This window comes from Vidua chalybeata, chromosome 2, assembly GCF_026979565.1.
Source record: "Vidua chalybeata isolate OUT-0048 chromosome 2, bVidCha1 merged haplotype, whole genome shotgun sequence".
NCBI lineage: Eukaryota > Metazoa > Chordata > Aves > Passeriformes > Viduidae > Vidua > Vidua chalybeata.
In genome coordinates, this window is record NC_071531.1 from 5140099 (window position 1) to 5165690 (window position 25592).

Genomic DNA, 25592 nt, shown 5'->3' on the forward strand with positions numbered 1-25592 from the left:
CACGTGCGCGATGGCGTCACCGCGCCCCGCGCTGACGTCACCCCGCGCCGGCCCCGCCCACCGTGAGGCCGCGGGGGCGCCGTGAGGGCTCCGGGCAAGATGGCGGCGGCGGCCGCGGCGCTGAGGGGCGGCGGGAGGGCGGTGACGCGCGAGGTAAAGGGGCTCCTCCGGGAGATTTCCTGCACCCGCACCCCCTCAGCTGTCGGGGTTTCCTCCCGCTCTGTTAACTCTTTTTGTGTTGTGCCGTGCAGGTGTTGCAGCTGGAGGCGCGGGGGCTTTGCACGAAGCCGGTGGGCACCGGGACGGCGCCGCCGCCGCTAAAGAGTAAGAATGCGGTTTGGTTGTGAGAGGTATCGGGGTGTCAATAAAAGGAATGGGAGAGGAGAGATGGGGAAGTGTCACGCCTCGGAAGAGGCGCTGCATAAGCTGGGGAAAACAAGGACTGAAAGGTCATCGCCATGTCAACGAGGGTTTCTGATAAAATCGTGTAGTAATAAAAGTAAAAGTAAAGGTCTGGTTGTGTGGAATATATTTATAGGTCATTTATATACACGTATATATGTATATAGTTTTATATTTATGAGCTTGTCACGTCTTTCCTGTGTACTTTGACGGTACAGGCTGGATAGTGCAGTGTTAGACTGTTCAACGTGTACGAGGGCCAATGGATTCAAACTGAAAGAAATTAGGGTTAGATCAGATATCAGGACAAAAATGTTTACTGCGAGGGTGGTGAAGCCCTGCCACAGGTTGCCCAGAGCTGTGGATGTCCCATCCCTGTGTTATAGGTAAAAATTGACCCAGCCAATTAAAAAAAAAAAATATTATAAAGATCAAATTCTATCTGAGCCAGCCACAAAGCAAAGGACAGAGCCCAGCCCGGGATCGGCGCTGGGTGAGACACAGGTTCAAGCACTCTAGCAGAGTCTCTCCTGTGCTCCACACCACCCGTCCTGCCCGAGCAGTTTTTATACAGTTTTTATTTTGCTTGAGGCCGGGATTTCGGTGATCAGCCTTTTCTTTCCATTCAAAGTCCCACATATTCATAAAGTCCCTTTTCTGTGCGCCGGGTTGAACAATCCGAGGTCCGGGAAGCGATGTACGTGGATGATGGAGTTACGGGAAGCCGGCACTGAGATGCATCCCCCGGAGATTCCAGCGATTCCACTCCCGGGTACTTGCTGGGACGATCATCGCTTGTTCCTAGATTATCTCAAGAAACGGCCCCTCTCCGAGCGAGCCACTTGCATTCACTTGTAAATGAAGCCTTGTCTACAATGGTTTCCACATAAGAGACAGCCTCCCCCTTTGCCCTGGCTCGCTTGCTTTGTGTCTATATTTAATCATATAAAACTTCTATCCATATATCACTCTATAGGCGCGAATTATGCCTATTGCACATAACACCTGGAAATGTTTTTAATGACGTGCAAAATCTAGCTTTTAACTTCAGACGTTTACCCTTGTCCTTTGAAATGTTTGTGTTATCAGGATTAAAAAATAGAAGGACTTAGAGAAGGACTTCCAAAATCCCACATAGCAGCTCCAGGCAGCAGTGTAAGAAGCTGCCATGGCCCTGTGTGTTAAATTCGGTTATAATGCTTCTTGCCCCATAGATCTGCAAACCTTGGTTTGGATGCTGCCCTGCAGCCCGCATTGAGGAGTATTTGAACCCCTTTTATCCCTGACCAAAGTCAATGTAAATTTCAGAGGCTGATGTCTTGTTTGTGTAAATGGAGGCTCAGTGGTTCAGTGAGGTTTCCTGTCCCAAATTAGAGATCCAGGTGCTGAAACAGGAAAGCTCCATGGAACCATATGAAGAAGCCATCAGACTTGTTGACTGCTGTTGAAAAGATCACTGAAAGAGCAGTTGAAGGCAGACTTCTGCCACCTTCTTAAGTGCCAAAGCAAATAAAAGCCTGGCTGTTCCATTGAGAAAGCCTTCACTGCATAGATTGATTGAACAGCAAGTTGCTTTTTATTATGATTTTTTTTTTTTGCATTAAGTGTGTTTGAGATGCACTTCAGTATCAGTTTCTGGGTTCACTGTCCTGCAGCTCTGATTTGTGTCAGGAGCCCTCTTAGGCCAGCTACTTCCCCTGCAAACACTCCAGGTTAATTCAGATCTGTAGGGTGCAGCTGCCTTTGCCAGATTTTGGCTGGAACAGGATGTGAAGTTTTCCTTGTTTTGATAAAATGGTCGTGTTTACATACAGAGCCAATGATGGGAAATAGACCTGTAATTTCTGCCTGTCACCTCTCTGAGTGTGATCAGCCTTTAAATACATGCTGGGAATTGTGCTGATGTTCCAAGCATCAGGAAGAACACATCTGGGAATGGTGTTTCTGTGACTGATTTGGAGGTGTAGTTCTTTTGGCAAAGTGATGCACGTACGGATTAGCTGGTGCAAAGTTTGAAATACTCTAATTAAAGTGGAGCAGTTGTATTGGATGTTTCAGCTTTTAATCATAAAATCTATCTTTTCCACTTATCCAAACTTAACTGTTTAAAGTATTATTCCAGTAACTAATGGTCATGTTGAATTTTCCCTGCCTTCTTGGTTTCTTAGGATGTTTTAACATTAATACTTCTTCAGGTTTTGCTCAGCTTTCCCTTGTCTATGCTCCCTTTGGCCATTCTTGTGTTAGTTTAACCTCTTCTGTGCCTCTCTGAAGAACTCTTCCATCCTGAGTGACGCTTCCTCACGTGTTAGTTTCTCCAGGCTGCTGTTTGGCTGGGTCAGTCTGTGCAGGGAGTCAGACCTCTTCCAAAGGTGGCTGCCCATCCTCCTGCCTCCCCCTGACATTCCTTCCCATCCTGCACCTTCCATCTGGCAGAGAGAAGTATGTGCTTGAAATTATTCAAAATACTACCTGTAAAATGGATACCTTTTTTTCATTGTATTTTGTTGTGATAAAAACTCTGTGTTTCTTTCTTAAATACTTTGCTTTTATTTTCGTGTGCTTGTCTCTTGTGTGATGTTTTCATTTAGACATTGCTAAAGACTTGCTTCTGTTCAGAAGTAATGGTAATAACTCCTTAAATCATTCAGGGTTTTACCATAAAATACCAGTGAGGGGAAAGGTCCATTTAGTTTATGGGCATATAAAGTAGATCTGGATTTCCAAACTCTGCAGAAAAATCTGCATAATGGAAACCTGTTGAATTCTGCTGCTGGTTGGAAGTGGTGCAACTCGTAATGGAGTTGGCTTTGCTATAGCCAATTTCAGCCATGGTGAATCTTCTTAGTGTGCTCCCAGTCCTCCTTGACATCCTGTTTTCTATAACCACAACAGTATTTGCTGTTGCTCAGCCTCCTGAGGATGATAATAAGCATCCAAGGGATATTATGTATTCCCTGAAATGACCTGAAAATTGCTACCTTCTCCTTCAACTGTTGGTTCCTTGTCTGGAGAGTTTAGCTTAATGCAGGTGTCCACGAGGGAGAAGAAACTGAGAAACAAACGTGAAGCATCAGGAGATCTTCTAAGACCTCTTTAACAAAGAGGTCTCAAACCAGCAATAGGAAATGAAGCCTGGAGGAGATGAGGTCTTGGGGAAATAGTGTTGAGCTCTGGAGGCACACCTCAGCTGGCAGCTCACGTGGGCAGTGAACAAGTAATACTTGGATGGCCTCAAGTATCTCTTACTCTGCTGCTTTTCCTTTTGGGAGTCATCCCTCCCTTCTGCTTCCAGGATAACTCTTGCAAGCAGCTGTGGCTGTGTCTCTTTACTGTGTCTCTGCTTCTGCTTGTTCACAGACCAGCGTTGTCTCTGCAGCAGCGCTTGAAGAGCTTGGCTGACAAGCCATCCTGATGCTCACCTGAGACAGGGAAGTGTCTGCAGAGCTTTCCAGTGCTGCAGAGTTGAAGCACAGGGAAAACCAGCTCTTGGAAGGGTCTGGCAAAGTGAGGAACATAAGGGTTTATCTCTTGAGATTCGGCATCGCAGCAGCAAAAACTGTTACGTGCTAGTAGAACTCCAGCTCCTTTAACTTAAAAAGTCTAAAAAACTTTCTGCTTTGCAATGCCTGTATTTAGCATTGTAATTACTTTCAGTTTATTTTTGTACCAGATTACCTTTTAAAGTTAAAACTGTGTGACTAAGATTAGTAATAGTGATGTCAGATACAATGATGATAATCCTCTTTATGCCGTTTCCTAGATGTAGCGGCACCACAGGGAAGCACCAAGCTGCTTGCCATGAAGGCACCAGTTGAATTTCGTAAAATGTTGTCTTCTAGCTCTCTCCTGCTGTCTGCAGACAAAGGTGAGAGCATTTCTAGTACCACCCTCAAGGAAGCTGCAAAACCTGCTGAAGACACGAGGATGCCCACGTCAAGAAAAACTGAGGTTGCATTTCCTCAGCGAGGAGGAGTTGCTTCCTCCCATGAGGAGGAAAACCTCACCACACCTGCAACAGGAGGAGGCCTGAGGAAAGAGTTAGCTGAGGAACAGACTTCATCTTCATCCAGCTCAGAGTCAGATTCTAGCTCAGATTCAGAGGATGAAAATGCTGATGATTCACAAGTTGCCATTAAAACTAAAGTTGAGTTTCCCAGACGAGGTGCCATCTTTTCTGAGAACATAGCAGTAAAGGCATCAATGCTGGCAAAAGAGAAATTGTCCCAGAAATCCCTCAAAGACTACGGAATTAAGAAGCTGCCACGCAAACCAGAAATTAACGTGTCTCCTGTAAAGCAGGTCAAATTGTCTAAAACATCAGTTAGCCAGGAAACATCAAAATCCAAAGCAAGAGACCCCAAAGTAAAATCCCCTCCAAAAGAACAGAAGTTGGTCTTAGAACCACATGTGGTGAAAAGCCTGGACCTGACCGATGTCGCTCGTAAATTTGATCATGTGGAGGAAAAGTCCTTTGGAACCCAGGTAGCAGCTATTCAGCTGAAAGCCTCAGCAATGACTCAGGAAGACAAAAAGCAGGATCTGCTATCCAGAGGAGAGAAGGAAAAGATGAAGGAGGCACAAGAGTTGGAAGCAAAAGAAGTAACTGCTCCTAAAGTGGAAGAGACTTCTGGAAGCAAAACGTTGGTGATGGGCACCACAGCAAAGGAGGAGACCACGCAGGAAGCAGGAGTCCAGGCTGGAGAAAGCAGCACAATTGAGGGTACAGCTTTAAATTGTTTGAACTGTATTGATTCATCTGGGCTAGGGTTTGACATTTTTAAAGGGTTTCCACATCTTCTCTGATCTTTGTACTGAAGCTGGCAGAGTGGCAGTGACTTTCTGGAAGATAAATTGTTCATTGCTAATTGTTATAAGCTGTCAGTAATACTCAGTCTCCAGCTATGCTGTGAAAGGAAGTGGTTTCATTTCTCTGTATTTACAGTTTCATAAAACAGTTACTTATAAAATGGAAACAAGATTGTTTCCACTGTGAGCAAAATCATGGGTTTTATATGACAACACTTGTTTTCATCTCTTTTCTTGGAAGGATTTGGTAGCTGCCATTCTCATGAGTCAAATTTGGTGCCATCTCATTGTTGCTTAAACCCTGCCGTCTTTCTGGTTTTGTTTTGGGGTTTTTTGGGGTTTTGTTTTGATGGGGGTTTTTTTCAAGTTGTCAATGTTTCAGATTTCAGAAGACTTCGAGAAATCATAGTGTAATGCCAGAAAAAGGCATTGTTGATTCTGAGACTGGAAGGTTGCAACTCATGTGGAAGTAGTGAGTCAGTTTTGTAGAGAGCTGGGGAGGAGACAGTGGTGTGTTTCCAGGAAAGACCACTGTGCATCACCTAATCATCTCCTCAGCTGTGCTTCCCTATCTGACCTACCTTTCTTAGTTACTGCCATCCTGTTAATTGATGGTCCTGCTGATCTCATTTTGTGTATCTCAGTAGCAGATGTCTCTCTGTCTTGATCTGTCGAGATTCTGCTTTTCATCTTAGGCAGTATAAATCTGCCATTCTTGAGACCCCTCTTCTCATTGCTGCTATGAATTAAAGAATTTGCCTGCTTGCAAGTAAAAGCAGCATTAATTGTAAGGTTGCAGGAAAGGCCCTGGGGCCCGAGGGAACAGCAAATTGAATGTGAGCCAGCAACTTGCCCTTGCTGCAAAGGCCACCAAGGGTGACCTGGGAGGAGCAGGCTGAGGGAGCTGCAGCTCCTTCCCTGGTGAGGTGCACTGGGGGTGCAGTGTTCAGTTTGGGGCTCCCCAGTGCAAGGGAGATGTGGGGCTGCTGCACAGAGAGCACCAAAGTGCCACTGAAATGATGGAGGGACTGGAGTATCTCTCCTGTGAAGAAAGGCTGAGAGAGCTGGGACTGTCCAGCCCAGAAAAGAGAGGGTTTAGACAGAACAGCATCAATGTGTGGAAATAACAGGAGGCTTTTCTGTGGTGCACAGTGATGGGACAAGAAGCAGTGGGTACAAACTGAAACACAGGGTTTTGCCTGAACATCAGTAAATACTTTTTTTACTGTGAGTGATAGAGCACTGCACAAGTTGCACAGAGAGGTGGTGGGGTCTCCATCCTTGGAGACACTCAAAAGCTGTCTGGATGGGGCCCTGGGCCTCCTGCTGTAGCTGACCCTGCCTGAGCATTTGGGGTTGCACCAGCTGACCTACAGAGGTGTCTTCCAACCTCAGCCATTCTGTGACTCTGAAGGGCCTGACCAGGTTAAGGGACACAATAATTGCATTTGTATGTCAGCTTCCAGGAGATGGTGCTGAGTAAAAGGCCTGCCTTCTCTTTGAGGGGTCAGTTGGCTCATAATTTCGTCTGTTTCCTTACCTTCTTCCTTGATGACAGCTCAGATGACTGCAGGTGGCATTCTGTGCTGGACTCGATCTTGGAGGTCTTTTCCAACCTAAATAATTCTGCAGTTTAAAAACCAAAATGCAGAACTGTTTGCAAATGATAATTTGATTTGCAGTCAACAGCATAAGCTTTCTTTTAAAAATAACAAAAATTTGGTAAGAGCTCTTTGTTTTTATCTACAGATGATGCTTTTCTCACCATTCATCCACAGTGGAGTTCTAGATGCTCAAACATTATTTTTTTCTGTTGTCTCCAGATGTATCTTGTTCTCTCTTCCTTCTTTTAGAACAGCCACTGCTTTTCCTTGTTCAACATTCACAGCTGACTGTACCACCTGTAATTCCTACTTCTGTCCTGCCCCTGTGCCCTTAAGTCTGCAAACTCTGTGGCAGCCACACAAAAGATGTGAAAAGAATTTTTCTCAATGCAAACCTGGATGTTCAGGTGATGTCATCCCTTTGTAGAGCAGTCAGCAAAAACTGCTGCCTTGAACTGCTGAGTGAGGAGCAAAGTTGTAGCTGGGAACTCAGAAATAGGCCTGTGATTCATTTCAGAAGAGCATCCCAAGAAGTGCTTGCTTTTTAAGAAATAAAGCAGAGATGAAGGATGAAGTGTGGGGAGGATGAACTCGGGAATCAATTTTTCCTTTGAGAAGCCAAGTGCAGTGTATTTGGGCAGGAAGAACAAGGCTCCATCTGCTTCCCTTCCTGCACATCTGTCTCTGAATTTGGAATAACTGGCTCTTGCAGGTTGAGCAACTCTTGCCTCCCCTTGCCTGTTCTTGGGGCTCTTTGCAGCAAAGAGCATCATCTGCCTTTTCTCTCTGGATCTCATCTCCTGTGAGCTGTGTCAGGAGAACTGAGCAGTAGGCACAGGGATATTTCCTGTCATGTTTTGCTGAAGCCATGACTTAATACCTTGAGTTTTACAAGCAAGCCTTGCTAAATGCTGCGGATATTTCTCTTAATCTGATAGCTTCACGCTGCAGTAATTATGTCATAATTAAAGGGAAGTCCTGGTGTTCAGTTCCTTGTGTTTTTATTGTAGATGGACCTGTTAAAATAAGGGCTTAATACAGTCTAACCTGAACCACCACATACAAATTTCTATGACAAAGCTTTTCACTACACTTTGTGTCTTCTTCTGTCGTTAAAACTCTGGGTATACAAGAATAAATTAATATTAGGAGTAAAGTTTTATTTCTTGCAATTTGCTTGGTTGTAAAATCAGCCTGTAACAGGAACCTTTTATGTAAATGATACTGCCTAGATTTGCATAATATTCTAAAAGCATAAGAATTAATGTTGGCTTTAACAGGAAGTAAGGAGTTCTAAATAACTTTATTGGGTTATTCTTTTTTGAAGGAGAGCTAATACAAAGGTTAGAAGATTATATTTACAAGAAAAGAAATTTACATCAAAGGCTCTTGATAGATTACTGTTTGGTATAACCACATTTGAAATTAAATGGTGGAGATCTTGCTAATTCCATTGTTTCTCCCCATGGCAAAAATTCAATCTGTAGAGTAGTTCTGAGAGCTGTATCTCGTGGTCTGACTGGATGATACATCATTTGTGCTGCTCCTTTGCCCCTCCTGCTTTGCTAAGAATGTCACCTACTGTTCTGGCTGGAATGAAAACCAAGGCAATATGAGAAAGCCAGGAAATGCAGACATATGCCTTCCAGAGATAAATGGAATGTTCTGCCCTGTCCACCCCCAGCATTAGGTGGTGGTTTGGGTTTAAAACCTGTGCTGTACGAGATGCCTTGTGCTGATCCTTGTTCCCCACTGCATGTGCTGTCAGACAAGGCACCAGCTGGACTTCTCCTTTTGTTAAAGTTGCTGACTTTTTCTTCTTTCAAATGTTGAGTGGATGAGGGATCTGACAATTTATGAAGGCTCACTCAGTGCTTAAAAACATTGTCCTGTGGTGTGGCATCCTCATAGTCACCAGCTGCTGTTTGTTTTCACAGAGACAGCTCAGCCTGCTCCAGAGGAGTTTGATAATTCCACCTACAAGAACCTGCAGCACCACGAGTATCACACTTTCACCTTTCACGATTATATCGCTGTCCTCGCAAAGTACAGGCAGCCTCAGCCATCCTCTGGAAGGCCATCACCAAGGCACTGAGAGAGCCACACTTACAACAAACACCCAAGCAGGATGGTGAAATGTTCTCTTTAGCACTGTTGCTTCATCTGTGTAATTGAAATCAGATAATAAACAATAAAGGCATAATAACTTGGGCTTTTGAACAGTTCTTCCTGGCTGTTGGAGTCCCTCACTTCTTGACTTTTATGAGTGAACTGCAAATGAATCATCACTGAATAAAAATATCTTTTCTACCTCTCCATATATATTATTTGGTGATAATGTAAAAAAGTCCTGACTTTTCGGTGTCTCCAAACTTTAGATACTGACCATTCTTACAGGACTATGTCAAAGAATCCCGTGGTATCCAACTCCTGTGGAGTTGAATTTGGTGGTGGTGTCACTGCACTGCAGTGGGCTGTGCTCCTTGCACACAAATGTGTTCCCAGCTCTGAAGAGGTAATGTTTACTCTGGATTTGGGAGTTAAAATCATTGGCTGGGAGCAGCACAAGAAGTGTTTGTCTCCTGTGGCAATAGTGAATGTTTTGTGTTACTGGAGGAATGCAAGTTTATGTAATGTGATTGAAACATCTCAAAACCTCTGCTCTTGTAAAGGGAGAACAGAATACACAACTTTATTTAGTCATCTGTTGGGACTGCCAAAATTCAGGTTCTGCAGTAATTGAAATAATTTTAAATGTAAGAGAATCTCAGTGGGCAGCTCCTAATAGACTTTTACTGTGTTGATTAAACTTTGAGGAAAAAACCTATTTCTATGGATAGAAACACCTGAACGAATATTTTCAAATGTGATGAAAATACCATAAGGGTGAAAACAGCTCCTGGTACTAATTGTTGGGAGTATGTTTAATTTCCCACTTCTTTTTTTTCCCCCCACTAAAAGATAAAATTGCTGTCCAGCCACAGTCTTGCTCTGCAGAAAATGTGAGCCATGAGGCACTTCTCAATACACGTTATCAGCAGTTACAGTTGGTCTCAGTAAATTTTGTATTTCCATCCTATTAGTAACAGTCTTCTGCCTTCTGGGAAAATCGCCTTGATGGCCGCCAGCTGTTGTGGGTTTAGTTCCATTTTGGCTTCTTGTTCATTTTGGGCTTTTTTGGAGTTAATTGGCCTTTAAGCAGTTCTTGCAATAACTCCAGCATTTTCCATCACCTGTCTGTATTCTTTCAAGCAACAGACCAGGCAAGATCAAAGGGAAAACAGAGTCAGCTTTAGGAGTCTATCTGGATATTGGATGTGAATCCCTGGGTGCAATTAGCAGAGCAGATATTTTATACTGTAACTTGGCAAAAATGTGGTAAGAAGGATCAAGAGGCCTACATCAATTTGCTGTGTAGAATTTTAAGTCAGAAACCCCTGGCAAGCAATTTTATTGTGCTGTAAAAAATAAAGAGCATGTTAGTGACTCCAACTGAAATTTAGAAATCTGTTAATGTATAAATCCACGTGCTGAGGAATAAAGAGCAGAAAGTCACTTGGAGACACCAATGGTCCCATGTACTCTGTACTTGTAAAAGGGAGAGAAATTTGCTGCTAACATTAAAAACATGAAAGAATCAGGGTCTTCCTTTGTGAAGGGCCCACAGGAGGCCCCAGTAATGCTGCTGTGATTTGTTATTACCTGAGACTCCACGTGGTAACCTGAGCCCCAGAGCTCAGAGCTGCACTGGTGCTGAACTGTGCTCTGAGCTGCTCTGGGATTGCAGAAGGAGGCTGCAAATTGTCAGACTCTACACAGTAAAAGTGAAATGTGTATTTACTCAGCCTGCCCACAGTAGCTGTCACTGTTGGCTGTTGGGAGTCAGACTTGCTCACCTCATGCCCTTTTTTATTTCTCAGGAGGGTTGGTGTTCTAAACAGGGACTGGATCAGCCCAGGAGGAGTGGGTTGAGGTACAAATGGATCTTGCTTTCAGTCAACTCCCACCCTCTGCTCAGCTACATTTCTAACTAAGGCGATTCTAATCTGGTTTTGGGATGGGCATTTTGCTACCCTTGTTTCATGATCACAGCAAAAATTAATGGTGGGTGCCTTTTCTATCCATGTAACCCTGCCTTGGTGTCTTCTGGTGATCTTTCTGCACCTCTAAAATGAAGCTGAAAGTCAAAAAACCTCATAACTCTTGTGGTGCATGTCTTAGGTTTGCCCTGCTCAGTGAACCACTCTGCCCTGGGAAGGCAGATTATGCAAGGAAGGCACCAAGAATTTTTTCCCATTGTTGTGTTTTCTGGATTTCAATGAAAAAGGCTTCAAGTTTTTGTCCTTGGGTATTATCAGATGTTGCTGTGCTTGAGTCATATGCTAGCATTTAAATTTCAAGCAGGATGTGACACAATATGCTCAAATTCTGTAACATTAGTAACTTTGTCTTGCTGTGCTAGGCACTTGTCAGATAAGTCAGGGATCTTGTTTGGAAGAATGTATAATCCAGGATGCTAACATAATTCCTGGAAAACCTCAAATGTGAAAGAAATTAAGTCTCAGTCACTGTGAAAACCAGCTGTTCAAGCCCAGCACAGACTTCAGAAGTGTGAGAGTACAAGAAAATCTGGAAATTGGAATTGACTTTCCTCTCATTGAAAAGACGAAGCAACCATTTTCCTTGTCAAAGGGGATGACTTTTAAACTTTTTTTCTTTTTTAAGCGCAGCAAACTGCTAACTAAATTACTTTTCATCATTTTCTCACACTCTGGATCTTTCAAAGTAACTGGGAAGCCAGCAGGTTCTGGACAGCCATTGGAAACCCACTAATCTAAGGTCCAGCAGTGGTACTACAAACACAGCCTGTGGTATTACAGCTTTAGGTATTACAAGTTCAAGAGGTTTTTGCTCCTTCTGGGGCATCCTGTGTCTTCCAGTCATGATGAGAACTGAAAGCTCTAAGGATCTCTTAAAGTATTCTTTCAGATTGGGAAATGAGTTTTTTCACTGGGTGCACTGACAGATCTTCCACAGTACATCCCCAGTGTTCGACAACCAGAACACATCCACTGAGCCCTAAAAACCTGCCCCAGGTCTTTTCTCTCACCACAAGAGATGCCACTGCTTGTCTGTTCCAAACAGTTTGAATTCCTGGTGGGTCCAGTCAGTGGCTGATGTGCAGTGAGTGAGCAGAAAACACACTCCCAGTATCCTGTGTAGCGTCATAACATCAGGATTGTGCAAACTGAGCTTGGAAATCCTGAGATGATCGGTTCTCTGCTCTGCAGCAGCTGCAATTAGATCAGCTTCTCCTGGACCTTGTCCAGCTGAGTTCTGAATACACTCAAGGATGGAGATCCTGCAGGCTCTCTGGCATTTGGACACTCCTGGGATTTAAAAGACAAACAAAAAGCCTTTACCTGTTGTCTAATTGGAATTTTTTTTTTTGTCTCCTGATGCTGATCCTTACTCCACATTTCTGACAAGCCTGGCTTTGTCTTTTCTGCACCCTCCAAGGAGGTGATTAAAGGCAGGAATCCCCCTTATTGTCCCTTCAGACCAGGTTACTTCTGTAACACCTGAGTGATTGACTCCATAACCAGAGATCCTCTCAGCTCTGAGTAACATCAATTAAACTCTTAGGATTTTAAATAAAATATCCCACCAAGTTTCCAGATCATCCTTCTCCTCTCATGTGGCTCTTTTTAATGGAATTGTAAATACTTTTTTCTATGATTCCACAGTTTCAGTGCTTAGATATTAGCCTCAGTGTTCAGTTCTGGATCACTCCTAATACAATCTACAAATATTTTTGAGCTCCTTTTTTTTTTTTTTTTTTTTTTTTTTTTTTTGCCTACACACATTCAACTACACTTGGAAATTCATACCCACCTCTGGAAGTCTTGGATATGTGGCAGTTTTGCGGTAGAATGTATCAATGCATAGTTAGAGACATAAGTTTAAGTACATGTATTTATAATGAAATATCCCAAAAACTTTGGCTCAGTGTGTGGAGTCAGTTTCAAAATTTGTTTTGGTCTCTCCTGGCCCCTTTACAAACTTTTACTGCGAAATAGATTGACAGGAACATGTTTCTGTAAATCCCTTGCATCACAGAATACAGCCTATATGCATTTTAACTTCTACCACTCACAGAGCCCAGGCCACATGTCTTTGTTAAAATCAACACCTAAAATTCTCAGTAGGCTTGTTTTTGTTACTCCAGTCTGAAATGTGGTTCAAATGGCAGTACCCTTTCCCAAACAGACACTTCCTAAAGCAGTAATGTAAAAAATGAGCTAATGTAGATTATTTATGCTTGCTGTTTGGTTATCGTTGGTTATTTTGCTTTGTTTTCTGTTTCTGTCTCATGTCTGTCCATGATAATGAGGTGCTCTTGCTATTCCACTTGGCCATGGGGGTACAACTGGTTTCTAAAATGTGTGACAGCATCTCTCTGGCAGGGGAGAGGGAACGTGCAAGCCATGACACACCTTGTGCTACACAAATGTTCATGTTGTGCCTCAAAGAAGGGAGCAAGAGTTACTCTTCCCTGGAGACTTGGAAGTGGACTGGAGAGCACCAACCCTCCACGCTTCCACTGCTCATTTCCAGGTGCTCCTTTTCCAAAAGGCATCTTCCATGCTTTTTTAATTTAGCTTAAAATCATGCCAGACAAGGCCATTCTGAACTGCATGGATGTTTCCCAAACTCTCCTAGGGTATTCCTAAAAGTGAGCTGTATCCTATAGTTTGAGGACTGGGAGAAATGTGAGGGGAGCTGGAAAGAAACTCAAAATACAGAAGGAAAATGCAGGAACTGAGAGCAAGGAATGGTCCTTATGACTCAGGTGTTGGACTGGATCATTTGTGAGACCGCTGGCTGCCTGGCAAGTTGCATAATTCCTTAGGTTCTCAGCCTTATTTTATAGATGAGGAGTTAGTGGTCCCAGCTTTCTCTTTGTATATCACATCTATTTAGTGAGCAACCCAGAATAAAAACGAGTAAAACATGGGAAACATTTTTTCCTTACAACTTCTGTCTTGGGGGCGCACATCGTTTAAGAGCTCTGAGCTAGCTGAGGTTCTCCCAGGAGATGCAGTGCTTATTAACAGCGTGACAAAAATACACTTCAGATAGGCTGGGCAGAAATGCCAGAGATTTTGAAACTGCATTCAGGCAATGGCAAGGCCGTTGAGATACAAAAAAAGCTTTACAACTGTTCCAAATACTTACTAGTGGAAGACTGTTAACAGACAGGAAAAAATGGGGAGGTGTCCAAAACCAGCAATCCACCCTGGTGAGAAATCCAGCTGCTGGGAAGTGGAATGGTGCTGGAATTCATACCAGGTTGTTGTCTCTGGACACCAGTCAATGGACTCCATCTTTTATATCACCCTCCCATTAGCCATAAGAAATCGGTGTTTTTCAACTCCTTCTCTCTTGGCAGCTGGATGTGGAGAAGGAGCTTTTTCTCTCAAGTCCTTGCTGAAGAACCATTTCAAAGCTGTTGAATTTTGGAGTTCAGGGAAAGAACTTACTCTGCCCCACTTCTCCCTCTTGAAGGTCACCATTGGACTGAGAAAAATCGACCAGTCTACCCTTCCTGCAGCCACTCAGCTCCTGCTGTTTGTGTTTTACTGCTGGGCCCAGAGCTGCTTATCTTCAGTCTTCCTCCCCTCTGAATAACTTCAGTATTTATCTCTAGAATCAATGGCTGCTTTCTTCTGCACAGTCTTGGAAAACCAGCATCTTTAAAGATCTCCAAAAGGACACCCCATTCCTCCCCCCTCTGCTTCCATCGCTGCAAATTTGAGATGACTATAAAAAAAGAGAACCAAAGAAAGAACTAATTGGGGGTTCTTTTCCTTGGTGTTGGCTGCACTTTTACGATTGTGTTTTTTGAGATTTTCCACGTAGCCTCAAGGAATGGGGAAGCTGTTTATTTGGATGTTAGGATTCCAGGTAACAGCTACAAGATTCCAGCTGCTGCTCGGGCCTGAGGCTCCGCCATCCTCACCGATTTATGTGCGCTGATGTTTAGAGATTTGGCAGCACTTCAAGCGAGCGGGTGAAAACAACGTGTTTATTCTAAGCTTTGCTCTTGCCCTTTGACTTGACAGCGGCTGTGCAAGTGGCCTGGCTGCTCCAGCCCCGCTCCTCCGGAGCATGGGAAAAGCAGGAGCAGCAGCAGGGAGACAGCTGGCTGGCTGCTGACTTAGAAAGGCATCATTGCGTCACCTCACGCTGGGTAAGTTATCTTTGCCATCAGAAGGGCCAGGATTTTCCCTTTTTTTTTTCCTTTTTTAAAAATTTTGTGGGAGGTAGGTGTTCCGCAAATTGATGGCAGGGATTTGGTCACATTGAGTAAAGTGTCCCATCCATCAGAGGCAAAGTGGGTTTTCATCCTCGAAATGTAATGCTTTTCTAACCCTTAAAAAAAAAGAACTTTTCTGGACTCCCTTTGAATCCACTTTAAATGAATGGTTTGTAAACTTATTAGGATTTTAGGATATTAGGACCTTTCTCATATTTAATGTGCGGATTGTCTGAATGGAAACATTAAAGCCAACACAAGCAATAAAGATGGATTGCCAGTAAAATAAACAGTTTGGCCTCTGACTGCACAGAGGAAGCAGATCAAGTCAAGAAAACATTTCCTAAAAGTCACTTTTCTAACTGTAAGGCAATTCTAATGGCTGATTCTTACTTAAACCTACACTGTTCTCCAGTTTATTAATCCACACATTTAACTTGGTGTGAAAGTGGAAGTTAATTGACATTCTGCTTCCAAAGCAATCCTGGTGTTATGATAGGCACCAAACTGCCACGTGAAATACAGATTAAAAGTGAATGGGAAGCAGTAGGGGTGCATTTCTGAGAATCCAAAGAGTTTGCAAATGATACAAATGAACAAACATGAAATCACATAGACATGCATATGGATTGCTAGGAAAATTCTGGTTCTGGATGAACCTCATGGAGAATTTATGGTAACTTTTGTCATGCCAGACTTTTGCCTTGTCTCTTTAAAACTCTTATGGTGAAACTCAGGGAGAGGTAAGTCTTGCCCAGTTTGCTTTTAGTGCTGTAAAGTGTACACATGTAGAGGACTCAGTGGTAGGGAATCACATATGGGGCTCCATTCCTGAGGTCACCCTGCCGGTGAGTGTATTTTACACCTCTTTGTGTGGAGCAGGCTCAGCAGGTTGCACGAGGAATGTGGTGTCCTGGAGGGCTGACTTCATAATTTGTGGCTGTGGATATATTTCCTTCATGAAACCACATTTATGTTTCTTTATTGTCATCATAATTTTAAAGGATTTTAACTACTTGCAACTCCAGCTTCTTTTTCCATAAGCCTTGCTCCTCTGTCTTTGCTATTCTGATTTTTTAGATTTCAAATGGCTTGGCTGCGGTGTTGAGGATCAGGTTGCTGGCTGGAGACATCTGGATGGGTCTGAGATCTGTGCATATCATAATCAGATCTCTTCACTACACATTTTGAGTCCATGTTCTCATTCTTCCTCTGCATTTCTCATTGTTTTGTATCCTCTCCATTTGTATGCGGTCTCATGCAATTACATAAAAATGGTTTCCTTATGCATGGTATGAGTTTTTATAGCTTTGCATTCACTTTCTTTCTTTCTTTCCATCATTTCATGGTTAAATAGGTAGAAAAGTTAGGTAATATGTGCACAGGGACTGCTCCACCAGACTGGAGCTCTGAGTATCTCTGTTACCAAGTGCTGCAGCCAAAGAAGTTTACAGCATGCAGAGGGAAAAGGTTATTGTTAGTGTAACTGAATAAGTATTAGGGTTAATATATAATGTATAGGTCTATGTAATGGATAGTTTTTATTCATCATAAAATGTTCAAATGACTTGCAGATGTCTGACTGCTGCAGCTGTTGCAGACCTTGTAATGGCATTAGGCTCTGACTCAGAGAGCAGCTCCTTTGCCAAGAGATTCTGGCAGTGGCTGCAGCTGTGATATTCCCATTGAAAAAAAGGACTGTCAGCAGTGGAGGTGATGATACAAAACGGAACGGGAGGATGAGAAAGGGGCAAGGCTGGCTCTAGGTATGACAGCAAAATGGAGGTTCTGAAAGCTTCCATTTTTCCATGTTTAACTGCCTTGGTAGCATCCTACCACTGCACTGACCAGGGAAGCAGCTGGAATTTATAGTCACCACAGATTCTGGCTACATGCAGCTTGTGTTACACTAACTGGGGGAAAAAAACCACAAAACACCAAACCATTGATAATGTAAAACTTTGTTCCCAAGTTTTCAAAAAGAAAGAATGTCCCTAAAAGCAGACAGGATTGAATCTCACTGTGCAAAGGCAGTCTGTTGCACAAAGTGTGCAGCACGGGAGCTCAGCTGCTTGCTGCCTGTGGAGACTGTGGAGTCAGGCAATGTCTTCCTTGGCAGCCAAAGGAATGCCAGCATCCTGAAAAAGCATTGAGGAAAAAAAAAAATCTGCTAAGTGTCTCATGATTGTTTCCCTGTGTCTGTAAAGAAAATAATGAAGACTGATATGCAAAGTAGGCACACGTTTTATATGTGGGATGTTGTACTGAGACAAACACGCTGGGTTTGAAACAGCTTTCTGATTCCTGTGTGACTGGAAAAGCAAAAGCATGACCATTTTTAGAAGAGAATTGGAGAAGGCAGTGCAAAACAAAAGCACAATTTTGACTGGGTTTGGTGATAATTGTCAGAAAGTAGAACTGAGGGAAGCAAACCCTGGAGGCAGCTGAATTATAAATCCCTGAAATGGGAAGGGCGCAGAACAAGAGTCACCTCTCAATGAAGGGTGGATTTCATTGCTGCCTTTTCTGTTAATTTAAACTACTTATGGAGAGCAGGGTTTAGTCATGAAATGGCCTGCAGTGCTGGCCCTGCTCTATGAACCTGCAAAGCCAGAAGCAGTATTGTTTCTGGCACCTTTTGAAGAGTCTCTGCTGATTCCAGTGTAGTCTCTCTGCCCATGATCAATGCTGTATTTATGACAGTAAAACTATCAAAATATGCTTTTTTTGTGGGTGACCTAATTGTGGCTTTACAATACCTGAAGGGACCCTACAAGAGAGCTAGAGAGGGATTTTTTACAAGGGTGTGGAGTGACCCGACAAGGGGGAATGGCTTCACACTGACAGAGAGTATGTTTAGACTGGATATTAGGAAGAAAATCTCCCCTGTGAGGGTGATGAGGCCCTGGCACAGGTTGCCCAGAGAAGCTGTGGATGCCCCATCTCTGGAAGTGTTCAAGACCAGATTCAGTGGAGCTCTGAGCAACCTGGTCTAATGGAGGCTATCCCTGTCCATGGCAGGGGAGTGAAACAAGAGGACCTTTGAGGTCCCTTCCAACCCACACCATTCTGGGATTCTTTGTTTCTTCGAAAATATACAGATTATTAGAAAAGAGATGCAGTCTACATGAACTTCACTTACTAGAGAGATTTAAAAAAGAAAAATCTTACTGCTGTGACTTATTTCTTACATGAGTAAAAGGGAATGAGTTGCTATCAGCTCTCTTCTCCAGGGCTGCATTGGCTATTGCGTGGAGCTGTGAGCTGGCACCCTAAGAATCCCACCATGTCCCTGAGAGCATTGTCCAAAGGCTTCTTGAGCTCTGTCAGGCTTGGGGCTGTGACCACTGCCCAGAGGAGCTCTTTCCAGTGCCCAGCCACTCTCTGGGTGAAAAGCTTTTTTCCTGATATCCAACCTAAACGTCCCCCTACAGAGCATTGTTCCATTGTTTTCTGTGCTGGTCAATGAGTAAATATGATGTGTGATGAGGAGGAATCCCAGTGCTGGGTGGGCACAGCCCCTGTCCCAGGAGGCCCTACAGCCTCCTACAGGCTGTGGTCTGTGGGGTTTCATGTACTCCTTCTATTGAAGGAGGCTTAAGTCTCTCTGCACCTGCTCTGGGAAATAAACAGGATGCTGCAAACTGAAAAGGGCTGAAAAGTCACTGCCCAGTTTGGTGGTCCATGGAGGAGGTGGGTCTGTAGCTGCAGGCATTGCAGAGCTTTGGGAGAATGCCATGCACAGAGCATCTCTGTGCTGCCCATCCCCAGCCCAGGGCTGAATGGGCCAGCCTTCCTCAGAGGAAGAAGCAGAGCTTAGCAGGGATGCAAGCCTGGATCCCAGATGCAGCACTGCCTTGCTGGCAGAGCATTCATTCTCAAGCCAATTTGCCTCCCAGCCCACCAGCTAACCTGGGCACAGCGTGAGGCTGGTATTTCTTCTGCTGCTTCCAGATCCAAAGCTATTTCATGCACAGCCAGTGCGGGGATCTCTGTACCTTACTGCTCTGCAAGGTGTTGACACAGCCTTTCTTTCCTAGAATGTTTTCTTATCAGTAAATCTTAGAAAAAACTGTCTAGAAAGTCCCTTGTATCTCCTCTTTCTTGTGAGGAAAGGCTGACTTGGGTAATCTGACTCCAGGAGAGACTTACTGGCAGGCAAAAGGACATTATTGCATTGCAATCTGTTAAATAATAGGAATAAAGGAATTAATGGAGGCGAAGTCTGCCAGTGGCCATTGAATATGATGGTCTGATTGCAACTTTTGATTCAGAAAGGTGCAGCTGTACCGGGGGAGGTTCAGGTCGGACATCAGGAAGAATTTCTTCTAGGAAAGGGCTGCCAAGCAGTGCAAGGGGCTGCCCAGGGAGGTGTTGGAGTCCCCATCCCTGGGGGTGTTCAAGAAACATCTGGATGCGGCACTCAGTGCTTTGCTCTGGCTGACAAGAGGGAGATCCATAAAGGTGGAACCTGATGATCGTGGAGGTCTTTTTCAACCTAAATGCATGTGTTGTCCCTGGACCCAGATGACAGCAGCCCCTTGTGTTGAGGAAGAGCCTGAAAGCATTGCTGGGAATGCTGCCCCAAACATAACCCACCAGCTGATCCAGAGCCTGGTCCAGAGGCCTGGCTGCTCCTGGCTTCAGCCAGATGTGGCGGTAGGAATGTGTGTCACCTCTGGGATGTCAGTGTGGATGTGGGCCTGGAGGAGATGGTGCAAGTGCTGCACTGTGGACCATCAGAGATGGGCTTGGTTACCTTCACCCCAGGGGTGGGGGTGCGTGGTAGTTTCCACAAATCCCACCTTGGCAGAGACGAGAAGGGGAATGTTTGTGGAAGGCTTCTGCCCTTGGCATTTCCTATTTGCTTTTAGCTTGCAGACGTCTGTGTGGGGCTCAGCTTTGCTTCTGCTTTGTGCTGGGAGCTCAGGTGCCTGGCTAGACAGTTGCATTAGGCAGCAAAGCACCTAATCCTCACTGAAGGCCACCTAATCCTCTCAGCTTAATGGCCTTCTGCTCCTTCAGATAGTCCCTTCTTTATTCCTTCCCTATTTGCTCAGCAATCGGATTCTTTCCTCTTCCATCTCCAAAAGAGCCGGCTCTGCTGGCTGGCCATTCTCATTCCTGGTTACCAACACCTCTCAGTCCTTCAGAGCTCCAAAATGCAGAGACCCATAAAAGCAGCTGGAAGTAAATGAGTAATGGAGAGGGAAGTCACGTCTCTACGGACTGAAGAAAGTGTTCTGTAGAGCAGTGTTTGAGAACCTTTCATTAGTGCTTCCTGGTAATTTTTTCTGCATTTCACTTTGCTGAATCCAAATCCTGCTCAAGCCGGTGGGAATTGTTCCACCAACTTCTGCGAGAGTTGGATCTAACCCCTGGTCTGAAAAGTAAAACTAGTCTCACTGGTTTTCTTTTATTTCAGTTGGTTTCACTTTCTGCTTCTCAGCTCCCAGAATAACATGAATGCATTCATAGTCCTCCATGGTGACATTCATACAAAATATTCTCTTTTTATGTTTTTTGTAAAATAAAATGCGTATCAGCAATTCCACCTCTGTCCTTCTGACTCTGTTTTTCAACCCTGCTTTTCTGGCCCCTTCTTCCCTCCTGACCTTCTACACAGAGGTAAATAAAGTTTTTTTTTTTTTACATATAGCACATTTTGGAAGAAACTTTGAACAGTAAAATACCCTCAAAGCTTTCAGCATTGTTAAAAACAGACAGTTTGCCCTCAGAAAATAACCTGTTTGTAGTATCTCAAGTGGAAAAAAAGATATGCTGGGTTGTGAAAGACTTTTGTTCCATCACCATGAAACTCCTTGCACAGTTCCCAGGGCAAGACATGACACACAGAGAGGTGACAGTGGATTTCTACATCGCAGCTCAATCTTCAGCTTTTAAGTGGAAGCTGTGCTTTTATTCCTAAAATAGCCGTTTGTTCCAATTAACATCTTTCTGGTAGCAGAAAGGGAGCAATGAGTAGAGTATGGTGCTACAGAACACAGAGAAGGGAACATTATCTTACAGAGCTCTGGGGGGTTGTCCTCCAGATCGCCCAAAATTCTTTCCAAGTAACGTGTTAAAATATTGGTAATGCAGTGACTCAACCATATAAACAGATGGAGTGAGTAGTGTGCAGCCAGTGATTCAGCTAATGTACAGCTCTGGAAAATTCAAATTTGATTTAATATGAGGAGAAATATTGAATAAGACATTTCTAATTTTTCCTTTTGTTTAAGGAGGCTGTAAGTAGGTTGGTTTTGCAACTGAACAGAGTAGAAAAACATAAGCCCATAACAGCTGATTCAAAGGATGGCATCCTTGGTCCCTGCACAGAAACTCCTTGCAGTAGTGCTGCACTGCAGTGCCAGCTCTTGGTCTGAGCCCAAGTCCTGCTGTGGGACACGAGCTCCTAATTTCTCCAGAGGGAGTGTTCCCAGCCGAGTTACGCACATCTCCATGATCTAGTTCAAGCAATAGCATTTATTTAGACTGAGTTAACTCATTAATTTCGGCTTTAAGATCTTAAAAGCTGTATCCACTATAAAGTAAATCACACGTTTTTTCCAGGCTCCTCCTATACCACGTAAAGTTGTGGCTGCAGATGTGAATGTGCTGTGCCTGCAAACAGGGCACACCAAGGCTGCTCTTGGGAACGCTCTCCAAACAGCCAGAGGACATCTAAGCTGTTGACATGTCTTACTACATCCTTTTTATTCCCTTGGAATGACGAAAGGAGAAACTGGTTTTCTGCAGAGGCCTCCCATTGCCACAAGATCAACACTTAAAAACTCACCTGATTTTTATGGAAATCTGGGGGAAACCCTGTTCTCTTTAGATTATTCCAGTCTTATCACTGCAATTACAGGCTTTATTCCACAAGTTATGCGTACAGATTACTGACACCTGCATGGAAGCCCATCTCTTCACCTCTATGTAAATGTTGCCTTTGAAAGCTTAATTATGAAAGAGTTACCACGTACACAGTCGAGAGGCACGAGAAGTGATCTGAACAGGTTAAATGCAGGTGGATGTTATGTTTTGCACACAGTTGTAATAGTCATAATGTGGTAATTGCTGATGGATGTCAGAGTAAGCTTAATTCCTCTAGCAGTTGTATGTAGGATAGAGTTTTGCCCCTCCAATGCACTTACACAATCCTACTGTGCTTAAATAGATACTGAAAGTGTATTTAAGACAAGAGATTTGGGGAAGTGCTTGTCTCATTTGATGAGGCAGGATCTCAACAGCTCAATGTGTGCAATTATTTGTGCCAGCTGTGAGGAGTGCTCTTATATACTAGGGACTGTTCTGAGTAGTCAGGTAAGGTCCTGACCCCACAAACCTATCTGGGCATGCTTTAAATGATGAGCTGTACTTAATAATTTTATTTAATATGTACAATGTGAGAAAGGTAACAGAAGTTAGACAATATGAGTGTTCTGTTATTTGAATATTGTCAAACCCCATTTCTATGCATTTGTAATTTGGTATTACAAAGTATATTCACCATTTCATTCACCCTGGCATGTGGCTTTTGCTTTTTTAGAAAGAAAAGCAGCCCTCTTGCCACTGCATTGAAGCGAGTGCTCCCATACCAATGGGAACTCTGAGCACAAAACCTCATCAGCTGTGCAATAATCCCTGTAAGATTTGTAGTATGGAGAGTTTCCTCAGGAGTGCTGTCTTCCATCCTATGGATTGGATCCTTGTTCTTTTGCAGAACTAAGGGACAACACTTTGTTTGGAAAATCAGAAACAGAAAGAAAAGGCACCTGTCCTTTCTCTTTCTGTTTCTTTTTGTTGAGATTTTTTGTTGTTTGCCTTTGGACCACTCATCTCAGTTACTTCTTCATTCTTTTTCCCCTGCTGCTCCTGTTTTCCAAGTTGCCAGCTTCTCTCAAGGGTCCTGTAATTTTTAGAGCTTTTCTTAAATCTTCATCTCCTGGAGCCATTTCAGGTGTGATATTTTAAAAATTAAGCTTAACCTTTAAAAATTAAGCCTGCAGAAGCTGTATCAGAGATGACTGAAGACAAATTGAAAAGCAGGGACCTCTTGACAGTGAGATCAGAGCTTTCAATGAGCTAGAAGTCACAAGTTTGATTAGGAATGATTTTTAGGTTACTTTCTTGTGGGAATGCAGTTTATATGGTCATGTCATGTAGGCAGAGGTATATCTGAGGGTGTATCCATGTTTTTAATAATGTTTGGATCTGGCTTACTCCAGACAGGATTAAAGCTGACAGAATAATTTAGTTCCTGTGGCTTTCATGAAAATAAGTTGTGGAGCAGGGAGGATGTATCATGTTCTCCCCAGATCATGGAAAATCTGCAGCGGGAACTTTTGGGCAACAGCATGCACTGACTAAAGAGAAATCTTAAATAAATCACGAGTTTGGAAGAGATTTCCAAGTTAAAACTTGCACATTACACTCTAAGGTTAACAAACCATGAGGCACAGATGTGGAGCAAACCAGGCTTTCTTCATTCTGATAACAAGCTTTAAGTTTGAGGGAGTTAAAACATCCACTGAAATCACAAAAAGAGTAAGAGGCTGAGGAGAGTAATGGATGGAGTAACTTTAACTACAAAGGCGACCAAAATATGGGATTACTGGGGTGAGGGGGTAACAGCAGATGAGGAATTTCTACACCTGTTGTGCATGAGGGGGGAGCTCAGGAATAGAAAGTGGCAGACAGGAAGGGAAGGAAAAGCAAAGGGAAGAAGGAGGAGAAAAGAAAATTCAAGTTGGGAAAGGCATCAAGAAAGGCTTTGAAGATCACTGGGAGGAGAGATTAAACAGAAACTAAATTAGTTTTAATTTAATCTGTTCGTTCTCAGAAGAAATCAGTGAACTCCCATCCAAAGAAGTGCAGGCGAGGCAGAAGGAGAACAAAGGGGTTGCAGGGAGAATCAAATTTGAAGAAGAGGCAGGTCTGGACATGGGGAGCAGTTAATTTTAAGCACTGTTTAGTGAATGTGTCACTAATGAATGTGTCAGGGATAATGAGAGCTGAAACTTGTGGTAGAAGCAGCCATCCTGGCCACAGGAACTGTATGAGAGGTGTTGTTACACAGCACAGGAGCGGAAACAGAGAAAGAGGCAAACTAAGAGTTGGTTGTTTGGGGTTTTTTTTTTTTTCCTAATCTTGTTTAAATAAATTATTCCCATTAACACTGAGCCATGATTTACCCATCTGAGAGTTCTGGATTAGCACAGCTCAGTTCTACCTTCTCTGCTTGGGGCAGAAGTTCCCTCTCTGCTCACAAGCCCAATGTCCACGTGGTTCTGACTGTGCAGGGGGAAATGGCTGGAAAAGGAACTCCTGAGAAGGCTCCGGGCGGTCTGGCGAGGGGATGGAGCAACTGTTTTGTCAGTGGACAAATGGTGGCAGTGTGGACAGGGTGACAAGATTCCTGAAGCAACTGTGTTGGCTGAGCAGGGTCTTGACACAGCAGTGACGCGCAGAGGACTGAGGGCACACCTGGCATGCAGGAACATTTAAGTAGCTGCTTCTATTGCCAAACTATTAGCCAGATCTTTAAAAAGTGGCCTGGCCCGGGAAAGTGTTATGTAAAACAAAAAAACCAAACCAAACCAAACCAAAAACAACAACAACAACAACAAAAAAATAGCTGACTTGCTACTGTTAAACCAGGGAGAGACATGGAACATGAAAAAATGCAGGGTATTCCCAGTTTACCGCGTATAGGACAATCAAGTAGATTCCCAGTGGTGGCTTCGCAGAGGGACCTGAACTGCTTTGGGTTTAAACTGAGCTTCCTAAATTGAGATTTGCTTTTTATGTGTCGCTTTCTTCCTCCTCTGGCAAACCTCTGCTCTCAAAGCCAGCGAGGTGATGTGGGGATGATCTTTCAGAAGTCTTGAGAATGAGAACAAGGTGAAAACGACAGATCCATCACCTGTGACATGCACGACTCAAAGGCATTCCAGCCCTTTTGCACAGCAGAGTCTCTTTTTAAATATCCCAACAGGAAAACGGCCATAGGGCACCCGCCTGAAGCCACATTCCTGACACTTTCCTATCCCTTACATAGGAATGGTTTGGGAAAAGGGGGAATATTTAACAGCGGTAACTCTTGGGGGAAGAAGCTGTGACAGCACTGGTTCCCCCCAAGCGGAGTTTCAGTACAAAAAAAACCCCACGTGTGGTCAGTATGTTTATTTCAGGCCACGGCAGTACCCGAGCAGCGCCTGATCCGCGGGCAGGATCCTGAGGGGCGGCGCAGGTCCGCCCTCACTCCGATCCCGCAGTTCGGGGGTTTCGGGAGAACAGGGGGGCGCAGCTTTGGGGCTGCGAGGGTCACAAGGATCAGCCGGGCAGTTTCACCCCACGCAGGCCGGAGGAGAAGTTCCTTGGACAGCCTGTGAGGAGCCTCCAGCGCGGCTCCCGCACTCGGGGCTCCCCGGGGCGACCCCCGCCCGCCCTGC

At 44.0% G+C, this 25592-nt stretch overlaps 1 protein-coding gene across 4 annotated transcripts; it reads left to right on the plus strand.

The window, feature by feature from the left end:
* Positions 1-35: 35 nt before the first annotated feature.
* On the plus strand, positions 36-9040 carry NDUFV3 (NADH:ubiquinone oxidoreductase subunit V3). Of its 4 annotated transcripts, XM_053935210.1 has the most exons (5): positions 250-324; positions 2715-2844; positions 3763-3909; positions 4166-5125; positions 8753-9040. In XM_053935210.1, exons 4-5 carry the CDS (start codon positions 4204-4206, stop codon positions 8908-8910), a joined length of 1080 nt encoding a protein of 359 aa, XP_053791185.1. In that variant the 5' UTR covers positions 250-324; positions 2715-2844; positions 3763-3909; positions 4166-4203; the 3' UTR covers positions 8911-9040. The 4 variants fall into 4 exon arrangements, with proteins under 4 accessions (XP_053791183.1, XP_053791185.1, XP_053791184.1 ...); XM_053935208.1 differs by lacking the exons at positions 2715-2844; positions 3763-3909 and adding an exon at positions 36-153 and having other exon boundaries at positions 252-324; XM_053935209.1 differs by lacking the exon at positions 3763-3909.
* Positions 9041-25592: the final 16552 nt, after the last annotated feature.